The sequence below is a fragment of the Oncorhynchus mykiss genome, chromosome 1 (assembly GCF_057628025.1).
Source record: "Oncorhynchus mykiss isolate SJ-2025 chromosome 1, ASM5762802v1, whole genome shotgun sequence".
Taxonomy (NCBI): domain Eukaryota; kingdom Metazoa; phylum Chordata; class Actinopteri; order Salmoniformes; family Salmonidae; genus Oncorhynchus; species Oncorhynchus mykiss.
The window spans coordinates 19,237,209-19,257,302 of record NC_143022.1 but is presented as its reverse complement, the minus strand read 5'-3'; the positions used below and the strand labels follow the sequence as shown (position 1 = coordinate 19,257,302).

The 20,094-nt window shown below is 41.4% G+C and overlaps 1 protein-coding gene across 1 annotated transcript; it reads right to left on the bottom strand.

The window, feature by feature from the left end:
- Positions 1-2,514: 2,514 nt before the first annotated feature.
- Positions 2,515-18,446, bottom strand: ccdc124 (coiled-coil domain containing 124). The gene is made up of 5 exons (XM_021573446.3): positions 18,176-18,446; positions 7,404-7,587; positions 7,010-7,211; positions 6,800-6,905; positions 2,515-6,528 (listed from the first exon to the last, which is right to left on the bottom strand). Exons 2-5 carry the CDS (start codon positions 7,560-7,562, stop codon positions 6,327-6,329), a joined length of 669 nt encoding a protein of 222 aa, XP_021429121.1. The 5' UTR covers positions 7,563-7,587; positions 18,176-18,446; the 3' UTR covers positions 2,515-6,326.
- Positions 18,447-20,094: the final 1,648 nt, after the last annotated feature.

Below are 20,094 nucleotides of genomic sequence, written 5' to 3'. Positions count from 1 at the left end.
CATGCAAATAGAATGGGGGACAAAGCAACAGGATACAGAAAAGGTTGTGACATCGGATGTAAGCATTAAGGACCACATCACAGATCACACATACATGGACTCAAAGCAGACCCATAAATAGCTAAAAAAAAAAACTGTTGGTTCTTCAAAGCAGAATTGTCAATTAGCCGTCAGAGAAACTTGTTATTGATGCTTTGTAGTTCAAAGGCCAACACAGAGCCTCTTATCTCCTCCCTCAAGGACAGACCATACAAAGCCTTTTTCTTATTCATCTTTCCTTGATTCCTCACATTCTTTCTCTTTCTCAAAGCGCATTGGGAAAAAAGGACTCAGGGTTAGGATCTTGTTCTTGACAAATTGAAATGGGGCCAAAGTGTCTTATCTGCACACGAATGAGACCACCAGAACATTATAATAAATCTAAAATCCTCCAGAAACACAGTTTAACATTAATTATTGAATCATAAACAGTGAAGATTGTATGTTTATAATAATAATCCAAGCTATCTGCTCCAATCCAACGTAATAATTTACGGTTAGGTTGGGCCACATCGAGCTCCCGAGTGGCGCAGCAGACTAAGGCACTGCATTCGATTCTGGGCTATATACAGACCCTGGTTAGATTCTGGGCTATATCACAACCGGCCGTGATCGGGAGTCCCATAGGGCGGCGCACAATTGGCCCAGCGTCGTCCAGGTTAGGGGAGGGTTTGGTCGGGGTAGGCTGTCATTGTTAATAAGAATTTGTTATTAACTGACTTGCCTAGTTAAGTAAAGGTTAAATAAATATTTTTTTTTTTTTAGGGGGGAGTTCTCTTACCCAGCTCTCTCTACCTGACATTGTTTCATGTAAGAATAGCCTACACACAGCTATTACTTCCTTATGTGTCGTTCACATATACAGCTGTGATAAATGAAGGCTCTTGCATCAGACTAATGTCTAAAAGTGAAATTGGCTTTTGCCACAGCAAGTCATCATTAAACATCTGATCTATACTGAACAAAAATAGAAATGCAACATGTAAAGTGTAGGTCCGATGTTTCATGAGCTGAAATAAAAGATCCCAGAAATGTTCCATACACACAAAAAGCTTCTCTCAAATGTTGTGCACACATTTGTTTACATCCATCTTAGTGAACATTTGCCAAGATAATCCATCCACATGACAGGTGTGACAAATCAAGAAGTTGATTAAACAGCATGATCATTACACAGGTGCACCTTGTGCTGGGGACAATAAAAGGTCACACTAAAATGTGCATTTTTGACACACAACACAATGCCACAGATGTGTCAAGTTTTGAGGGAGCGTGCAATTGGCATGCTGATTGCAGGAATGTCCACCAAAGCTGTTGCCAGAGAATTGAATGTTAATTTCTCAACCATAAGCTGCCTCCAACGTCATTTTAGAGAATTTGGCAGTGCGTCCGAAAGGCCTCACAAACGCAGAAGAAGTGTAAACCACACCACAGCCTCGGACCTCCATATGACTGGTCCATGTGTGGGCCAGGGAGGGCATAGGCCCACCCACTTGGGAGCTAGGCCCACCCATGGCTGCGCCCCTGCCCAGTCATGTGAAATCCATAGATTAGGGCCTAATAAATGTTTTATTTTTTATTTACTGATTTCCTTATATAAACTGTAACTCAGTAAAATTGTTGAAATTGCATTTATATTTTTGTTCAGTATAATAAAGCATTTGATAACATGTACACTGCTTAATGCAGTCATTGACTAATGTATACATTATTAAACATATAGGCTTAATATAAGTGATATATTATGCTTAATGTAGCTATGGAGTTGAGGGCTTTAACACAAAGGATACCAGTGATAGTCTCTCTCCAATCAAAAGAGGTTCAAAATAATGCTTGGAGTTATGACATTTGAATGAACAATCATATTCACTATTATAATTAAACAATCATAATAAATTCTACTTTCAAGAAGCCAGTGAGATGGGGCTACAAACATTTCCTTTAAGTAATACGTTGTGGTCACACACTTTCAAACTGGTGGCAGGCAACGTTACAAAGACTGTGGTGTGTTTGGTCAGCAGGCTACCATTTGAATGTGGCTGTGCTGTAAACAAAAAAAACGTTATAGAGAAAGGCAGCACAGGACACTGTCATAAGCCAAATAAATAATTGCCAAGCTTCATCAAAGCTCAATGTCTATTGTGTTCCAAGTGAATTGTAATATTGTGACACAAATTAATATCAAAAGGCAGTTGATTTCACAGCACATGTATTGGTCAGCCTCAGTTACAACGTTCATTGAAACTAAGAAGGAACACTACCTATGCATAATTATTTGGATCAGAGGGTTATGACTATTATATTCTACAGTAACAGTCTTTTCTTACACCTGTATGGTATTGGCATGTATAACAGTATTGTAGCAGAGTAAAAGGCATGGCTACAACAATACTGTATTGATCTGTAAACGCTGTGGTGGCTAACTTTCTGTATTACCAAATGAGGAGAGAGACAAACTTCACACACCAGTCAGAGTTATACTTAAACTACATCTTTAATAATAAGAGCTTTGCATTAGCACTTGACTTTCAACGATTCGCCATTTCTAATGAACCGTTGAGTGTCAACACAATGGCTACTGAAATCTTTTTTTTTAGCAAAGATCCACCCCCCTTTGACATGACAAACCACAGATATTTAGGAACTGTTCACAAAGAAGGACTTTTACTTGAGAGAGGAGTATCCCATAGCCAGATAGCATTCGCTATAAATTATTGTTCAGTTTGGTCCCTAAGACGAGGTTCTAATCTCGTTCCTGGTACTTCATAGTACAAAAACAGCAACTCATCCAATGGCATATATCAATTGTCAACTCTAGATACTCCCATCTCAAGTAAACCCCCTCTTGACCCCACTCCTGGACAAGCTCACTGGGGGGAGTGACATGCGCACAGACATTGTGGAGACAAGTAATTGGTTCCCCATTAATCACGCCATCCCTTCACATGGTTTAAGAATAGGTAGACACATTCACATATGAAGACAATGTTCCATTCTGACCTCTACCCTCTCTGGGCCCCAAGTGACTGAGCCCTAGATGAGGGAAAAGTGCAACTGCCAACACTAGAGTCCAAAGGGATGCATTCTAATGACAAGTTTCTCACATAAGCATATTATGAAACTAAAACATCTTAATTATCTATGTTACCCAACTAATTCTGATTCATCCGCCACAGCGCGAACAGCCGGTACAACATTAGATTTATAACATTGATGTCTTCTAGATAGCAATTCATTAACTATGCTGAATAAAAAATATAAAAACAACATACAACAATTTCACTGAGTTACAGTTCATATAAGGAAATCAGTCAATTTAAATAAATTCATTAGGCTCTAATCTATGGATTTCACATGACTGGGAAGGTGCACAGCCATGGGTGGGCCTGTGAGGGCATAGGCCCACCCACTGGGGAGCCAGACCCAGCCAATCAGAATTATTTTTTTCTGACTAAATGGCTATATTACAGACAGAACTAATCCTCAGTTTCATTGGTTGTCCGGGTGTCTTGTCTAAGAAGATCCTGCAGGTGAAGAGGCCAGATGTGGAGGTCCTGGGCTGGCGTGGTTACAGTCTGTGGTTGTACTGCCAAATTATCTAAAATTACATTGGAGGCGGCTTAGGGTAAAGAAATTAATATTCAACTCTGTTGCAACAGCTCTGGTGGACATTCCTGCAGTTAGCATGCCAATTGCACACTCCCTCAAAACTTGATACATCTGTGGAATTGTGTTGTGCCATACCTGCACTGTTAATGATCATGCTGCTTAATCATCTTCTTGATATGTCACACCTGTCAGCAGAACAGCCAATGGGTGTGGTGTGAGGGTAGGACTCCTCCACTTTAGACCAAGCAGCCTTCATGTTCACAGCATTGTCTGTCACCTGTGCAAATACCTTCTGTGGTTCAAGGTCATTGATGACTGCCTTCAGCTCATCTGCAATGTAGAGACAGGTGCGTCTGTTGTCCCTTGTGTCTGTGCTCTTGTGGAATACTGGTTGAAGGGTAGAGATGTAATTAATTATCCCTTGCCCACAAACATTCAACCACCCATCAGATGATTGCAATAGTCTGCTATCTCTGATTTGCTTGACCTTCACTTGAAATCTGTATCCATCAAATGAGGAGATAAAGCATGTCTGGTTGGAGGGGTGTATGCTGGGTGAAGAACATTCAGAAATCTCTTCAAATACACATTGCCTGTGAGCATCAGTGAACCAGTTGCAATACACAGCTCGAGCAAGACAATCATCAGCATATCTGACTACATTCCTCTATTGAGTCAAAAACACTTCTGATTCCAGGAGGACCATGAGCTGTTGCTATCGATAAGGTGTCCAATTAATCATTTTCACCTCGAATAGAAGTTGAGGGACTTTTGTCAGAGGTTGCTTGTTGTGAGCGCTGAGGGAACTTTATGCACTTGACCAGATTCTGCATCTTTGTTGCATTCTTCACATATGATTTGGCACAGTATTTGCAAAATGTACACAGCTTTTCCTTTTACATTAGCTGCAGTGAAATGTCTTCACACATCAGATAGTGCCCGTGGCATTTTCCTGTAAAGATTAGGGAAAAAAATGAAAAACCCTAATACAATTCCATGTACAGATAAATAGTTAAGCAGTTAGATTAAACTCCTTTGCAATATAAATATTTTAAAATTAAATGTACGGAAACAGGTGAATTAACACTCAGTTAACACGCACAAGCAAGCTTAAACCCACATGGTAGCAAAAACTATCAGAAATTGTTAAGTTAGAAATGATTTAAACACACTTCACTGTGGGCTACTATTTACTAGCTAACAAAAAATTGTCAAAATATATTCACCCCACCCAGTATTGTGATCAAAACTTAACAGAAAGCATGTAGTCCTTGGCTCAGACAGTGTAGTAATGTGGGCTTAATAGCATCTCAGTGTGCAAGAGCTAGAGAATCAGCTGTACATGTGATGAAAGAGTGCACTGCACATTTGATGGAAGAATTCACTGTGCATGCAGAGGGTTGCAATTCCACTGATTTGGGGATCGTTCAACCAAAATATGCCACAAGACCTAGAATTGCCTTGTGTATCCCACAAAAAAAAAGGTTCACTGTAATAAGCAAACTTTTTTGATGAATTTAAGCTAAATTCCCTACATTCCCAGGCTTACTGTAACTTCCCATGGAAATTTACCAGAAAGTTTCCGACTCTTTGCAACCCTAGGTACACCTAATAAGGCCCTGTTAGGATGGGGAACAGGTGCAACAAGACACTTTATCATAGGTAAAGGGGTAGTCATTTCCAATGGTGCTGAAAATATCAGTTTATGACAAGGCAGTGCTCTTATAAGTCCACAGCTGGCTCTGGTCATGATATTTTCTTTTGTGGGTCATTATCATCATTAAGGGTTAAAGGCCCAGTGCAGACAACTCATTTTGTATGTTTCATATCATATTGTACAACAGCTGATGAAACTAACACTGTAAAAGTATTAAACATTTCATAAGTAATTTCCTGATAATTGCTGGTTGAAAATACAATATACACAAGACCATCTAAAAGCAGCAGGTTTGCATGGGAGGGATTTTCAGCTTGCCTGGGTCATCACCAGGCCGTAAATTAGACCAATAACAAAGAGTTCCAGACAGCTAGTTTTGAGTTTTCCCCTCCCCACTCAGACCACTCCCAGACAGTCCTATGAAAAGTCTGAGAAAATTTTGCTAAACATAATTTACAATTTTAATGGAAAACTAGTACAGTAAGGTACTTAATTGTAACCCAGAATTGTCATATTTCTATAAAACAACTCCATTGGGCCTTTAAAAGGAGGTGGTTACTATAGCAAGAGTGCAGACCACATTTTAGTCATTTAGCAGACGCTCTTATACAGCGACATACCTGTAGTCTCACTCTCAGAAACAATTAGATGCTAGTATTGTGAACTGTAATAAATTACTTTTAATCTCAAACTTCTGTCACACCCCCCCCCGTTTTCAATTTAAGTGCCAAAAACTGATAATGGGAATAAAATCCATAAACCACTGAGATGCTTCACAAGTGGGAATTCACAGTAACAGAAAAATCCTCAGGAAAATGGGGGAAATTTGCTTCTCCTCTAAATGAAACAAGCTGAAGTCCCAAGGTGATTCCTTGCATCAGAGGTCCTTCCTAGGGAATGAGTGCAGCTTTTCCAGCAACGTATTCATAATGGGGGAATAGTTCTAGGTTGGAGGCATCTTCCATTGTAAGGTCCAATATGTATAGGTAACAGTTTTGTGTCAGCTGCTGCTGGAGTTGGTTCACTTGGCATTGTAGTTGGCAAAGCGCTGGTTCAGGGGGTTCTCTGGCGACTTCATCCACTCCTTTTTCAGTTGCTGCTTGAGCTGCGACAGCCGCATGTTGGGGTTCTCTTTTTTAAGGAGGGGCATGTTCAGTTCCTCGTACGCGGCGAACGCTGCCTTCACCCTGCGCTCGGGGTGGCGGTCGAGCTCTTCAGCCGTGCTGGGAAAGAAACAAAGACGAGGAGAGGGCTGAAACTTGGTTCTCTATGGAACCCCATACTTGTTATGATACCTGTCATGTCTGCGTTATATAGCCTGGAGTATGAAAAGTAACTTGTTAAATGTCTACGTTGTAGGTCACACCAAACCCACTTTATGTTGATAACGTATGGTAAACTGATGGAAAGGCTCCCCTAGTTCTATACAGTAATTTCAATATTGCTTTTGTAGGGGGTAACATTGAGAGGTTATGCCTCTTCAGTATTCTGTACCTGAGCACAGCAATGGCATCCTCTATGGATCTAGCGTCCCCTGCACCTTCCTCAGGGATGAGGCGATTCACATTCTCTTCCAGGGGTGACTCCAGTTGACTCTTCTCTGTGGACACGAATATAGGAGAGGAGGAACATAAAAATACAACAGAACCCTGAGAGGAAAGGGAGCCTGGTTAATGCTTAAAGGAATAATGGTGAGGTCGTTGCCTTTCTCTTTGGGTTGCTCCTGCGGTAACGCCTGCTCAATACGCAGCGTCTCCTCAATCTGGGCCCGGGTCACTTTGCACGCCGCCACAGCAGCAGCCGCCTCCTTGGCCTTGCCCTTAATCTTTGCAGCCTCCTCATCCAAGAGCCGCTGGTTCTCTTTCTTTCTCTCCAGGGCCTCAAGGCGCTTCTTCTCCTTGTCGTCCTGCAGGTTCAAAGAGGAGACATTTAAAGCCGAAATGATCAGACCCACGTCAACATATCAGGGAATTACTTAGCATATTCGTCTGGTCTGTACATACATCGGCAGATATTGGATTGTGATATAGCCCAATTGAATGGTGCTGCCGACTATTTGACCCAGTGTGGGAATAAGAAACGGAGCATGAAAAATCACCTTCCTCTGTTCTTTCTTCAGGACATGTTTATCGTTCTCCTGCCATAAAGCATCCTCCAGCTCCTTCTTCTTGCGGGAGTCTTCCACAGCTTTGGCCTCTGCCTTGCGGGCCTTGGCAGTCATCGCCTTGGAGTTCTCGCCCTGGAACTTCTTCGGCATTCCTAACACTAGGCCTACTCTTCAGCTGACACAAACAAAGTATGATTTAGACATTCTATCATAAACCAAACCAGGTGGCAAGCTTACTTACTGAGTCACCATCTAATTGAGCCATGGGCCAAAGATAAGAGTAAACCAACCAAAAGCATCTTACGGCTAAGTTAATCATTAGAACCATATAACCATACGATTCTAACGGTGAACTTAGTCTGCAAAGGCCTTAAAGGCTATGTCAGTATTTTACAATTATCAGGTCACACTGTGTAATGTTACCTAATCAAAATCTTGATATCAACCTGGCCAGATTGTACAATTTGCTTCAGTTCTGTCATCACATTCTGCGATTGGCTTGCGAGTAGTGATGATCAGTTCGAACAATAAAAAAATAAAATTTAACTACTCTTTATACTGACTAGGATCATTAGCTTTTCTAAAAAGACTTGTTCATTTTAATATTTCGTTTGACCTGCTAGTGCTAGCTGCAATGAGTCCTACAGCAGGGCTAATACACGCTCCTCCAGCTCAGCATCTCCAGAGATGTGCTCAAACTACCAACTCTCTGTCATATGAGTGCAGGGAAATAGATCATGAGTATAAAGAATAATACATGTTTAGAACTCATTATTGATCGCATGGTGCAAGAATAAACGCAATTAATGGATTACTGAATGTTATGGACACAGCTCTGTAGAACCAAAACGTACACAGCCTCTGCTCAACAAACTCGAACTTGAGAACAAATCGTTTTTTGGGGGGGGGGTGCAGTTCGCAAACGACATTGTGCTCATTACCCTCACGGCAATTGAGCAATGCATTTCACAGAGAGTCAATCACAATCTAGTCCGGTTGCGGCCAAAACTAGACAGTTTCAAATGTATCAAGAAATAATCTTATTTGTATGGCTAGCAATCAACAAATGCACATTGTTTTAAAGCACACGTTTGCAAGTCTCATTCACAAATGACAGCTCCAATATGACCCTTATGGTGAAAGAGGCTTGTAGAATCATGACTCGAATTTCTAGTTCATCGTTCACCGGTAGGGGGTCCTGCATGTTCTGGGCAGTACTTAAATGAACAAAATTAGTAGAAAGATCAGTTATTTTGACTGAACAAGTTTAAAAGATCTGAGTCAGTACTACTTGCGATGCTACGTAAGTCGACGTAGGCTACGTCAACTGCAGCGGTGTATTTGATCTGCGCATGTGACAGCAGCGCAAGCCTCACTCTGCTCATGGGGTCTCTCTCTTTGTCAACAAAGACTGGTATGCGATCCCAAATATTGAGTCTCAAGGTTCTGCTTGCCTGAGTTAGAATACCTCCTGATAAACTGTAGACCCTAATATTTACCAAGAGTTTATCTATATTTCCGTAGCTGTCTACTTACCACCTCAAACTGATGTTGGCACTAAGTCCGCACTCAACAAGCTGTTTAGGGCCATAAGCCAACAAGAAAATGCTCATCCGGAGGTGGTGATTTTAATGCGGGGGGGGGGGGGGGGGGGGGGGGGGGTAATTTCTACCAGCATATCACCTGTGCAACTAGAGTAAAGTAAACTCTACATCACCTTTACTCCACAGAGACGCATAGAAAGCTCCCTCTCACCCTCCATTTGGCAAGTCATCGGATTCTTTCTAACAAGCAAAAACTCAAAACAGGAAGTATCAGTGACGGACTCAATACGGAAGTGGTCCGATGAAGCGGATGCTAAAATATAGGACTGTTTTGCTAGCACAGACTGGAATACGTTCCGAGATTCATCAGATGGCATTGAGGAGTTTAGCACATCAGTCAACGGCTTCATTAATACGAGCATTGACAAAGTCATCTCCACAGTGACAGTAGGTACATATCCCAACCAGAGGCCATGGATTACAGGCAACATTCGCACTGAGCTAAAAGGCTAGAGCTACCACTTTCATGGAGCGGGACACTAATCCAGACGCTTATAAAGAAATCCTGCTACGCCCTCAGGCAAACCATTAGACAGGCAAAGCGACAATACAGGATGCTCGTCAGATGTGGCAGGGCTTGTAAACTATCACAGATTACAAAGGGAAACCCAACCGAGAGATTCCCAGTGGACACAAGCAAAATGCCTTCTATGCTCGCGTTGAGGCAAGCTACACTGAACCATTTGTGAGAGCACCAGCCGTTCGACAACTGTGATCACGCTCTCCGTAGCCGATGTGAGTAACACCTTTAAACAGGTTTCCATTCACAAGGACCAGACAGATTACCAGGACGAGTACTCAGTGTCTTCACTGACATTTTCAGGCTCTCCCTGACAGTCTGTAATACCTACATGTTTCAAGCAGACCACCATATTCCCTGTGCCCAAGAACAACAAAGTACATTTTCTAAACAACTACCACACCGTAACACTCCCATCTGTAGCCATGAAATGCTTTAAAGACTGGTCATGGCTCACATCAACACCATCATCCCAGACACCCTGGACTCACTCCAATTCCATACCACCCTAACAGATGACAATCTCTATTGCACTCCACACTGCCCTTTCCCATCTGGACAAAAAGGAACACCTAGGTGAGAATGCTGTTCATAGACTACATCTCAACATTCAACACCATAATGCCCTCCAATCTAAGCTCCCTGGGAATGAATGAACATCTCCCTCAACTGATTCCTGGACTTCCTGATGGGCCAGGTAGTGAGGGTTGGCGTTTATCGTGGACTACAAGAAATGGAGAGACGAATATGCCCTCATTCACATCGACGGGGCTGTAATGGAGCGGATCAAGAGCTTCAAGGTCTTGGCAATGCCTCTTCCCCCTCAGGAGGCTGATAAGATTTGGCATGGTCCCTTATATCCTCAAAAAGTTATATAGCTGCACCATTGAGAGCATCTTGACTGGCTGAGTCACCGCTTGGTATGGCAACTGCTCAGCATCCGACTGGAAGGCGCTAGAGGGTAGTGCATACAGCCCAATACATCACTGGGGGTCGAACTCCCTGCCACCCAGGACCTTTATACCAGGCGGTGTCAGAGGAAGGCCCTTACAATTGTGAAAGACTCCAGCCACCAAAGTCATAGACTTCTCTCTGCTACCGCACAGCAAACGGTACCAGAGCGCTAAGTCTGGGACCAAAAGGCTCCTGAACAGGTTCTACACCCAAGCTATAAGACTGCTAAATAGTTAGTCCGAGTAGCTATTGGGTTATCTGCATCGGCCCTTTTTGCACCAACTCTTTTTAACTATGCACACACACTGGACGCTACCCAAACACATACACACAATCGCCACACACTGCTGCTACTGTCTTATCTATCCTGTTGCCTAGTCACTTTATCCCTACGTATATGTACATATCTGCCTAAATGTTCTTGTTCCCCTGCAAGTCGACTCAGCACTGGTACCCTATGTATACAGCCAAGCTATCATTGAGTATTTATTCCTTGTGTTACAATTTTTTTGGAGGGAGTATAGTGCATTGTTGGGCCTGTAAGTAAGCTTTTCACTATTAGTCTACACCTGTTGTTTATGAAGCGTGTGACAATTAAATTTAAAAAAGTGAGTTCGGAAAAACTAATTATGCATCTTAGAAAAAGTTCTCATACAAACTTCATATGTCTGAACTCAGAATCAAATATGCTTCCCCGAAATAACATGGTCGCATTGCTCCCCCAGTATCTGCATGAACCATCAGGCCAAGTATTTTTGGTTGACTCTGCTGGACAGAAAGAGGATGAATCAGAACACACTGCATTCAAATTCAGGTATTAGTTATTCCATTGTACTGGATCTAATATATATTAGCATTTTACATACATTCGTAAGTGTAATAGTTTTTCACAGTATGTCATAAAAAAGTATCTTGGCTGCTGTCTCGGTCACTTTCAAACATGCGCAGAGCAGACTGAAAGGGTAAGGGTAGCTCTTGACTTGAACCACAGAGGTTCCATGTAAAGCGAGAGTAATCCAAAAGGCACAGACACACCCCTTGACTTTCAATTGGCACCCTTGACCTGTGTATTCTCTCCTGATTAGCTCTGTGGTGCTTAGTCAATGGGAACTCCGTTGCCAGCCCCATCATAAAGTTTTTACACAGTCTGGCCAAAGTGCCAGAGGTATGAGCAGAGACATCCTCCTTTGTATTTATAGGAACAAATGTCCTAACACTTTGGATCCATTTCTTGGACAGTTTTATATATATTTTATTTCACCTTTATTTAACCAGGTAGGCTAGTTGAGAACAAGTTCTCATTTACAACTGCGACCTGGCCAAGATAAAGCATAGCAGTGTGAACAGACAACAACACAGAGTTACACATGGAGTAAACAATAAACAAGTCAATAACACAGTAGAAAAAAAAAGAAAAAAAGAGTCTATATACATTGTGTGCAAAGGGCATGAGGAGGTAGGTGAATAAATACAATTTAGCAGATTAACACTGGAGTGATAAATGATCAGATGGTCATGTGCAGGTAGAGATACTGGTGTGCAAAAGAGCAGAAAAGTAAATAAATAAAAACCGTATGGGGATGAGGTAGGTAAATTGGGTGGGCTATTTACCGATGGACTATGTACAGCTGCAGCGATCGGTTAGCTGCTCAAATAGCAGATGTTTAAAGTTTGTGAGGGAGATAAGTCTCCAACTTCAACGATTTTTGCAATTTGTTCCAGTCACTGGCAGCAGAGAACTGGAAGGAAAGGTGGCCAAATGAGGTGTTGGCTTTAGGGATGATCAGTGAGATACACCTGCTGGAGCGCGTGCTACGGGTGGGTGTTGCCATCGTGACCAGTGAACTGAGATAAGGCGGCGCTTTACCTAGCATGGACTTGTAGATGACCTGGAACCAGTGGGTCTGGCGACGAATGTGTAGCGAGGGCCAGCCGACTAGAGCATACAGGTCGCAGTGGTGGGTGGTATAAGGTGCTTTAGTAACAAAACGGATGGCACTGTGATAAACTGCATCCAGTTTGCTGAGTAGAGTATTGGAAGCTATTTTGTAGATGACATCGCCGAAGTCGAGGATCGGTAGGATAGTCAGTTTTACTAGGGTAAGTTTGGCGGCGTGAGTGAAGGAGGCTTTGTTGCGAAATAGAAAGCCGATTCTAGATTTGATTTTGGATTGGAGATGTTTGATATGAGTCTGGAAGGAGAGTTTACAGTCTAGCCAGACACCTAGGTACTTATAGATGTCCACATATTCTAGGTCGGAACAATACATCAATACAACAAACAAAAAAATTAGTAACCTCAACCTTATGGGTCTGTGGGCCAATAAAGTGCCAACTCAATTCTACCACTGACTAGTCTCTCATGCCCCTATGAACAGGGACACAGGGCAATAGTTTTTAATCTAAACCAGCCCTTTTTTACTTGAGTACACTAACCCCTAACTGGGTCTCTTTTCTTGACACATAGTAGCAGTTTACCAGATAACAAGTCAAGATCAAAAAGTAGATTGTTGTAAGGGTGTATTACGTCCTGTGCTGGCCCCATTGTCATATCCATTCTGGATTCTGAGTGGTAAAATCACAGCTGAAAAATGCCTCTGTGTATACTGTATGTGGGAATGTCTTATGTCCATCCTACATGTAGTGTTGGTACATGGAATATTCCTCAACTGCATATATCATACATTGCTATTGCAAATAGAAGTATTATGTTCAACAACTGACATTTTCAGATATTATTTTGACAAACAGTTTAACACCCTTTTGTGCTTTCAATTAATTATCTTGTCAGATTTGGTGGGCACTGTCATCTGTGATCTTTGTGATATGACTTTCTTTAAGCACGTACTGATGAAACTGTCACTTAATATTTTTTTCTTAAAGTCTACAAACGCTCTACATTTATTCACTCTGATAGGGTTGGATCCTATATGCTACTTTTATTATTGTCCTGTAAATGGTTCAGTGCCTATAATTTAGGCTGAGTGTAGAATGGGGCATAATGGAAATTACCTCTACTAGATTATAGTGATCAGGAAAACAGCATACAATTGTGGCATGTGTATTAATTTGCCTATAACTAATCAGAATTCCATTATGTTTACAAAAAAAAAAAGAGAATACTTCAAAATGAGAAGATTCTGTCATGGAAAAGACAAGTGGGTGGACATAGAGTGGAAAGGAGGGGAAATAACTCACAACATGCAGCAGGACACCTTCAGTTGCAGGGTCTTTGTAATGCAGGTTTGATAGTTATATTTTCAATAATGAATGGTTAGCTGTTATGTGACAATTAGGTCAAAAACTCTAATTTTATTTTTTGGTGTAGATGACCCAACATCCCTTCCCAAATTGATATAGAACCTTCACAAAAACACATGGAGCAACTGCGAAAAGAAATGGCTGAGGATATACTAAAAATGTCTGGTTTGTAATGACATTTAATTCAAAGTAAATGTAAATTCTATATGTTAATGTAGTTGTGTGGGACAGCCATATGTTCAGTTCATGCCCATGATTTCAGAGTTCAACAAAGCCAACAACTGCTTCATGTAAGACAATTTAAGATATAACCCAATGGATGGCTAATTTGTCATACTGCATTGATATTATTTATAACGTGTTACGCTTTGTTTTAGATTGAATGTTTTGCCTGCCAACGGTGGTTCCATGTGCTGTGCCTAGGAATGAAGACAAAAGAGTTCAACAGAATAAAGAACACAAACTGGAAGTACAGTCTGTTGTTGAAAATGTATGCTATGCCCAATCCACACTGAAGAGGCTCTGAAATGTACATCAACCAGGGCTAAAGAGAAAGTTAACACAAACATTTTGTACTTATTTGAAGTGTCTGTTGACATGTTGGAAAATATTAAAGGTCTACACTTTGTTTAATTTGTCAATATTACATTTTTATTCATTGATTTACTGGCCACCATTACTGTGGTTACATGTTCAGTATATGTATTGACCAGCAAACCCACTGCAGCCTACATCACTAGCTCACTCTCCATCCCTGCTTTGGACAATTAATAACATGACATTCGTACTCTGCCCTTTTCCTTTATGGTTGATATTAACGATATAAAGAGATTCTCTCTCACTCCTAGTGTGTTAAATACTGTGGATTTATTTATTTTTTAACAGGGAAAATAACTACTTATTATTAGATAAATATTAAAGGGTAAACACTGGACTGAACCCCCAATTGTCAAACTAATTTAATGTACAACAATATAGAAGATACATGACTAGAGGTTATGCAATATTGGTGTATATCCACTGCACGCTTCTTAGGTGTGTAATTGATATGACCAAGGAGCTATTGCAATTTAAAATTCTGAAAAACGTACGTTACACCGCGTGATTTTACACTGCAAACAAGAGTGTGCAATATACACTGCTCAAAAAAAATAAAGGGAACACTTAAACAATGTAACTCCAAGTCAATCGTCACTTCTGTGAAATCAAACTGTCCACTTAGGAAGCAACACTGATTGACAATACATTTCACATGCTGTTGTGCAAATGGAATAGAAAACAGGTGGAAATTATAGGCAATTAGCAAGACACCCCCAATAAAGGAGTGGTTCTGCAGGTGGTGACCACAGACCACTTCTCAGTTCCTATGCTTCCTGGCTGATGTTTTGGTCTCTTTTGAATGCTGGCGGTGCTTTCACTCTAGTGGTAGCATGAGACGGAGTCTACAACCCACACAAGTGGCTCAGGTAGTGCAGCTCATCCAGGATGGCACATCAATGCGAGCTGTGGCAAGGTGGTTTGCTGTGTCTGTCAGCGTAGTGTACAGAGCATGGAGGCACTACCAGGAGACAGGCCAGTACATCAGGAGACATGGAGGAGGCCGTAGGAGGGCAACAACCCAGCAGCAGGACCGCTACCTCCGCCTTTGTGCAAGGAGGAGCAGGAGGAGCACTGCCAGAGCCCTGCAAAATGACCTCCAGCAGGCCACAAATGTGCATGTGTCTGCTCAAACGGTCAGAAACAGACTACATGAGGGTGGTACGAGGGCCCAACGTCCACAGGTGGGGGTTGTGCTTACAGCCCAACACCGTGCAGGACGTTTGGCATTTGCCAGAGAACACAAATATTGGCAAATTCGCCACTGGCGCCCTGTGCTCTTCACAGATGAAAGCAGGTTCACACTGAGCACGTGACAGAGTCTGGAGACGCCGTGGAGAACGTTCTGCTGCCTGCAACATCCTCCAGCATGAACGGTTTGGCGGTGGGACAGTCATGGTGTGGGGTGGCATTTCTTTGGGGGGGCCGCACAGCCCTCCATGTGCTCGCCAGAGGTAGCCTGACTGCCGTTAGGTACCGAGATGAGATCCTCAGACCCCTTGTGAGACCATATGCTGGTGCGGTTGGCCCTGGGTTCCTCCTAATGCAAGACAATGCTAGACCTCATGTGCCTGGAGTGTGTCAGCAGTTCCTGCAAGAGGAAGGCATTGATGCTATGGACTGGCCCGCCCGTTCCCCAGACCTGAATCCAATTGGGCACATCTGGGACATCATGTCTCGCTCCATCCACCAACGCCACGTTGCACCACAGACTGTCCAGGAGTTGGCGGATGATTTAGTCCAGGTCTGGGAGGAGATCCCTCAGGAGACCATCCGCCACCTCATCAGGAGCATGCCCAGGCGTTGTAGTGAGGTCATACAGGCACGTGGAGGCCACACACACTAGCCTCATTTTGACTTGTTTTAAGGACATTACATCAAAGTTGGATCAGCCTGTAGTGTGGTTTTCCCACTTTAAATTTTGAGTGTGACTCCAAATCCAGACCTTCATGGATTGATAAATTTGATTTCCATTGATAATTTTTGTGTGATTTTGTTGTCAGCACATTCAACTATGTAAAGAAAAAAGTATTTAAGAAGAATATTTCATTCATTCAGATCTAGGATGTGTTATTTTAGTGTTCCCTTTATTTTTTTGAGCAGTGTAGAAGGGTAGTCAATGTACATTCTGCACCTTGTTTGAAGTCAGTAGGTCACATAACCAATGATCTATTGAAATTTTACATTTGGAAAAATTCATGTAAAAACGTGTGAGATGGCAATGGACAAACCAACGGGTGTGCAATATAGAAGGGTAGTCAGTGGACATTCTGAACCTTGTTTGAGTCAAGTAAGTCATATGACCAAGGAGCTATTGAAGTTCGAATGTAAAAAGTTTGTACTTTGTTTACGCTCCCTAACCAATTCTACTTGGAATACAAAATGCTGCTCACATTTCCACGTGTATTAGCTTTGGAAAGCGAATTAATGTCCAAATCATGAAAATAAGCACTGTGCAATGTTGTGCGCAATTTTCCAACATCATGACACTTATTTGGAGTCTGTGGGTCCAAAATTGTTCACCCTGCCAGCTCCTATTTGTTCTATTGAGCACTGTGGCACCAACTCCAACTTCCGAACGTTCTGCCTGCTTCGCTATTGTTGGCAATGATACCTGTTCACGTTGTTTTATAGTTAAAATGTAAACAAAAATTATATTGGAACGCTGAGGTCGTCCCATCGTTTCCTATGGGGGAAATATAGGCATGTCTGACCATTTCGCCAAATATCTCGCAATGTGTGTATTTTTCTTTTTTTTTCAAGTCGGACGCCATTTTAAAACATGTGAATCTCCTCTTTCTAATTACGTAAGCCTGGGCAGCTAGCTCGGTTGTCATCAAACGCTAGCCCCCAAAATACTTTTTGCCATGGAAAGCTGAGCTCCCCCATTGTTTTCCTCAGTGTATATCTAGATTTTTTCAAGTCGGGCACCATGTAAAATCGGGAGATCTCCTCTTTGTAATTATTTAAGTATTGAGCAGCGAGGTCGTTTGTCATCGATCGTTAAACCAGAAATATACGTTTTAATTTTTTTCCTTACTATCTCATTACGCTGACATAAGCACCGTTGACACCATCGAGGTGCGGATGTTTACTTTCTGCACAAGTTGGGGGTTTTCAGTTTCGTCCGACGAACAGATTGTAGTGGTAAAATAAAAAGGAATACATTTTGTGCCATTTAGGCGAAATTTAATTCTAAACATCACCCCAGTCAAAATAGACTCTGCGAACGTTCGATTCCATTCATTTGCTATGGGCTCGCGCTAGTGTTCCAGTTTAGCCAACGTTCTTGGGTGAATTTTAACCTGTCCAGCCTAGTGTTATAAGGCAGGCAACGTTAACAATGGTTTTGGGAAACAGCTCGGACATTTAATGATGCACATTCGAAGGATGAACTTTGCCTTCGGATGCTTTTGGGAATCCGGGCTAACGCATGCTACACACTGGCTAGCTGATATAAGTAACATTACATTAGAAGTTATACATATCAACCATGTAGCCGAACTCTAGCAATCCTGCAAGGTAACGTTAGTAGCAAGCTTACAAAACATTCGACAAACGTTAACTACCTAGCAAGATACTCTAGTCATACGAGTTATGTATTTACCCAACATATTACCAGTAACCACTCATAAAACGTCTTTGCAACCTAGCTAGTTTCCAGCTTCCATAGCGATTAATGTATAAATGAGCAAGTTACTGCTAGCTAGCTAAACAGCCTGTTATGAGCAAGTTATCTAGCAAAGACCAAGATTTTCAGTGTCTCCGTGACAATTGAATCTCTTAACCAATGTAAAAATAAAAGTGTGAAAGGAGAAGGGCTGTACCTGAGCGACAGATGTTGTTTCGAAAAAGGCATCTGAGTGTCAGACCATTAAGCTATGAAATAACCCTTTCGTGACGACGCACCGTGATGACGTGCAGAACGAAATGGCTTGATTAAAGAGATAAATGTAGTAATAAACAAATGAGGAATATTGTTTGTGATACTACAATTCCCTCAGCAATATTATTTTGGTCAAATATCTATGGTGATATACAATGCTAACAAATATTGTATCAGTAACAAGGTAAAGGAAGTTTCATTTAAAATGTTACATCGAATTTATCATTTGAAACGTGTTTTGGAAAGATTCAAGCTGAATATTGACTATAAATGTGATTTCTGTGGAATGGAGAAGGAGACCATTTTGCATTTGTTTTTTGCCTGTATTTATAGTAGACATTTTTGGATTGACATACAGAATTGTGTTTCAAAAAAATAGGACCGGTTGTACTATTTAATGGTTTTGATATAATGATTTATTTCAGAAATGATGACATAAATATGTAGTATATTTAATTGAATTGCTAATAATACTATGTACATTTCATATTCACAAATGAAAATATGAAAATTCAAAACCTAACTTTTTTCATTTTATAAATGAATTTAAACAATATGGCACTACTTTAACTAAAATGGAAAACAAAAAGGCAATTAAAACTTGTATTATTCATGAATATGATTTCTTTGTTTAGGATTCCTGTATATTCCATGTAAATAGTTTGTATGTATGCTTGTATGTGACTAATCCTGTTTTGTTTGTTGATATTTGTTAATAAAACGTTTTTTTAAATGGCTCGTTTAAGTGACGTCCAAAACGAACCCAATCTGTTTGATTGACTTGTTTATGGGATTTACACTTTGTGTCTAATACATTCTAGTTATATATTTAGTATTGTTATGGTTTCCAAGCAAAGGTTTTGAATTTTAAAAAGTAAAATGACTTGCTTTTTCCACCAGTTTCCTACCAGCTTGTTGATATTATTAGAATAAATCTAAAAAATAAACCCAATTATTTTCAACACGAACAAACAAGCCTTCTCACTACACAAAGAAATAGAACATTTAAACAGTCCAAATTGGAGGAGCAGACGTATCTATTTTCATGACGTCACATGAAGCATTATGGAGCCAGCTGAAGAAGCTCTCGACAACGAAGTTGAGTTGTCTGGAAATGAAGCTAGTCATGCATGCTCCAACGCAGGCACTACACACAGCAAAAGATTAAAAGAGCTGGAAAATTCTGCGTTGCAAACGAGCTTGAATTCTCTACGAATGGAGTCGGAATCAGCCACAGATACCGGGAGTAAGCGAGGCCAAGAGTCCGGGGAGGAGGAATATTCGAACGGCTTGTTGTCCAATGAGTCGGTGGCCTTACCACCACAAACCCCAAGGCCTGAGGCAGTAGAAGAATCCGATACAAATGTTGAAGAAGAAAGGACCCTTACAGACCACTTAAATAAACGTCTCCTCTCATCATTTCTTGATAAATTGAATCAAAGAGACTTGGCTCTTCCCGGTATTCAACGCCTGGACTGCGCTGTCGCAGACGAGGATTCTAACCGGGCCGCGGAAGAATGGTGATGGAGTTGGGAGATATCTGGCACGAGAAAGGAACACGGACCTCCAGTAGCTGATGCTATCAATGTGGACAGGCAGCAACATTCATTTCACAAAACTTGGGGTTTATTTAATTCATAAGACAAGCCTCGTGTCGTTTAAGATTGAGCGTCTTGGTCTCGGTTTGTCCCAAATGTATTTGTCGTCAATTTAGCTAAAAGCGGGCCAAAGAGGGTGGTGACTGCAAGAAAACAAAAACGTGTAAACCTATGTTGAATCCTCAACAACATTCGTCAGCATTATATTTGCTAGGCAATGTTTTGATCTCGGTGATTGAAATAAACTACACATTCTGTCCAG

What these genes read in the sequence shown, in the direction of transcription:
- ccdc124 (XM_021573446.3), bottom strand. Translation starts at nt 7,562, where the DNA reads ATGCCGAAGAAGTTCCAGGGCGAGAACTCCAAGGCGATGACTGCCAAG. An exon ending in TGAAGAAAGAACAGAGGAAG is followed by an intron (nt 7,212 to 7,403) that starts GTGATTTTTCAT and finishes TTGAACCTGCAG; the next exon opens with GACGACAAGGAGAAGAAGCG. An exon ending in GATGCCATTGCTGTGCTCAG is followed by an intron (nt 6,529 to 6,799) that starts GTACAGAATACT and finishes TTTCTTTCCCAG; the next exon opens with CACGGCTGAAGAGCTCGACC.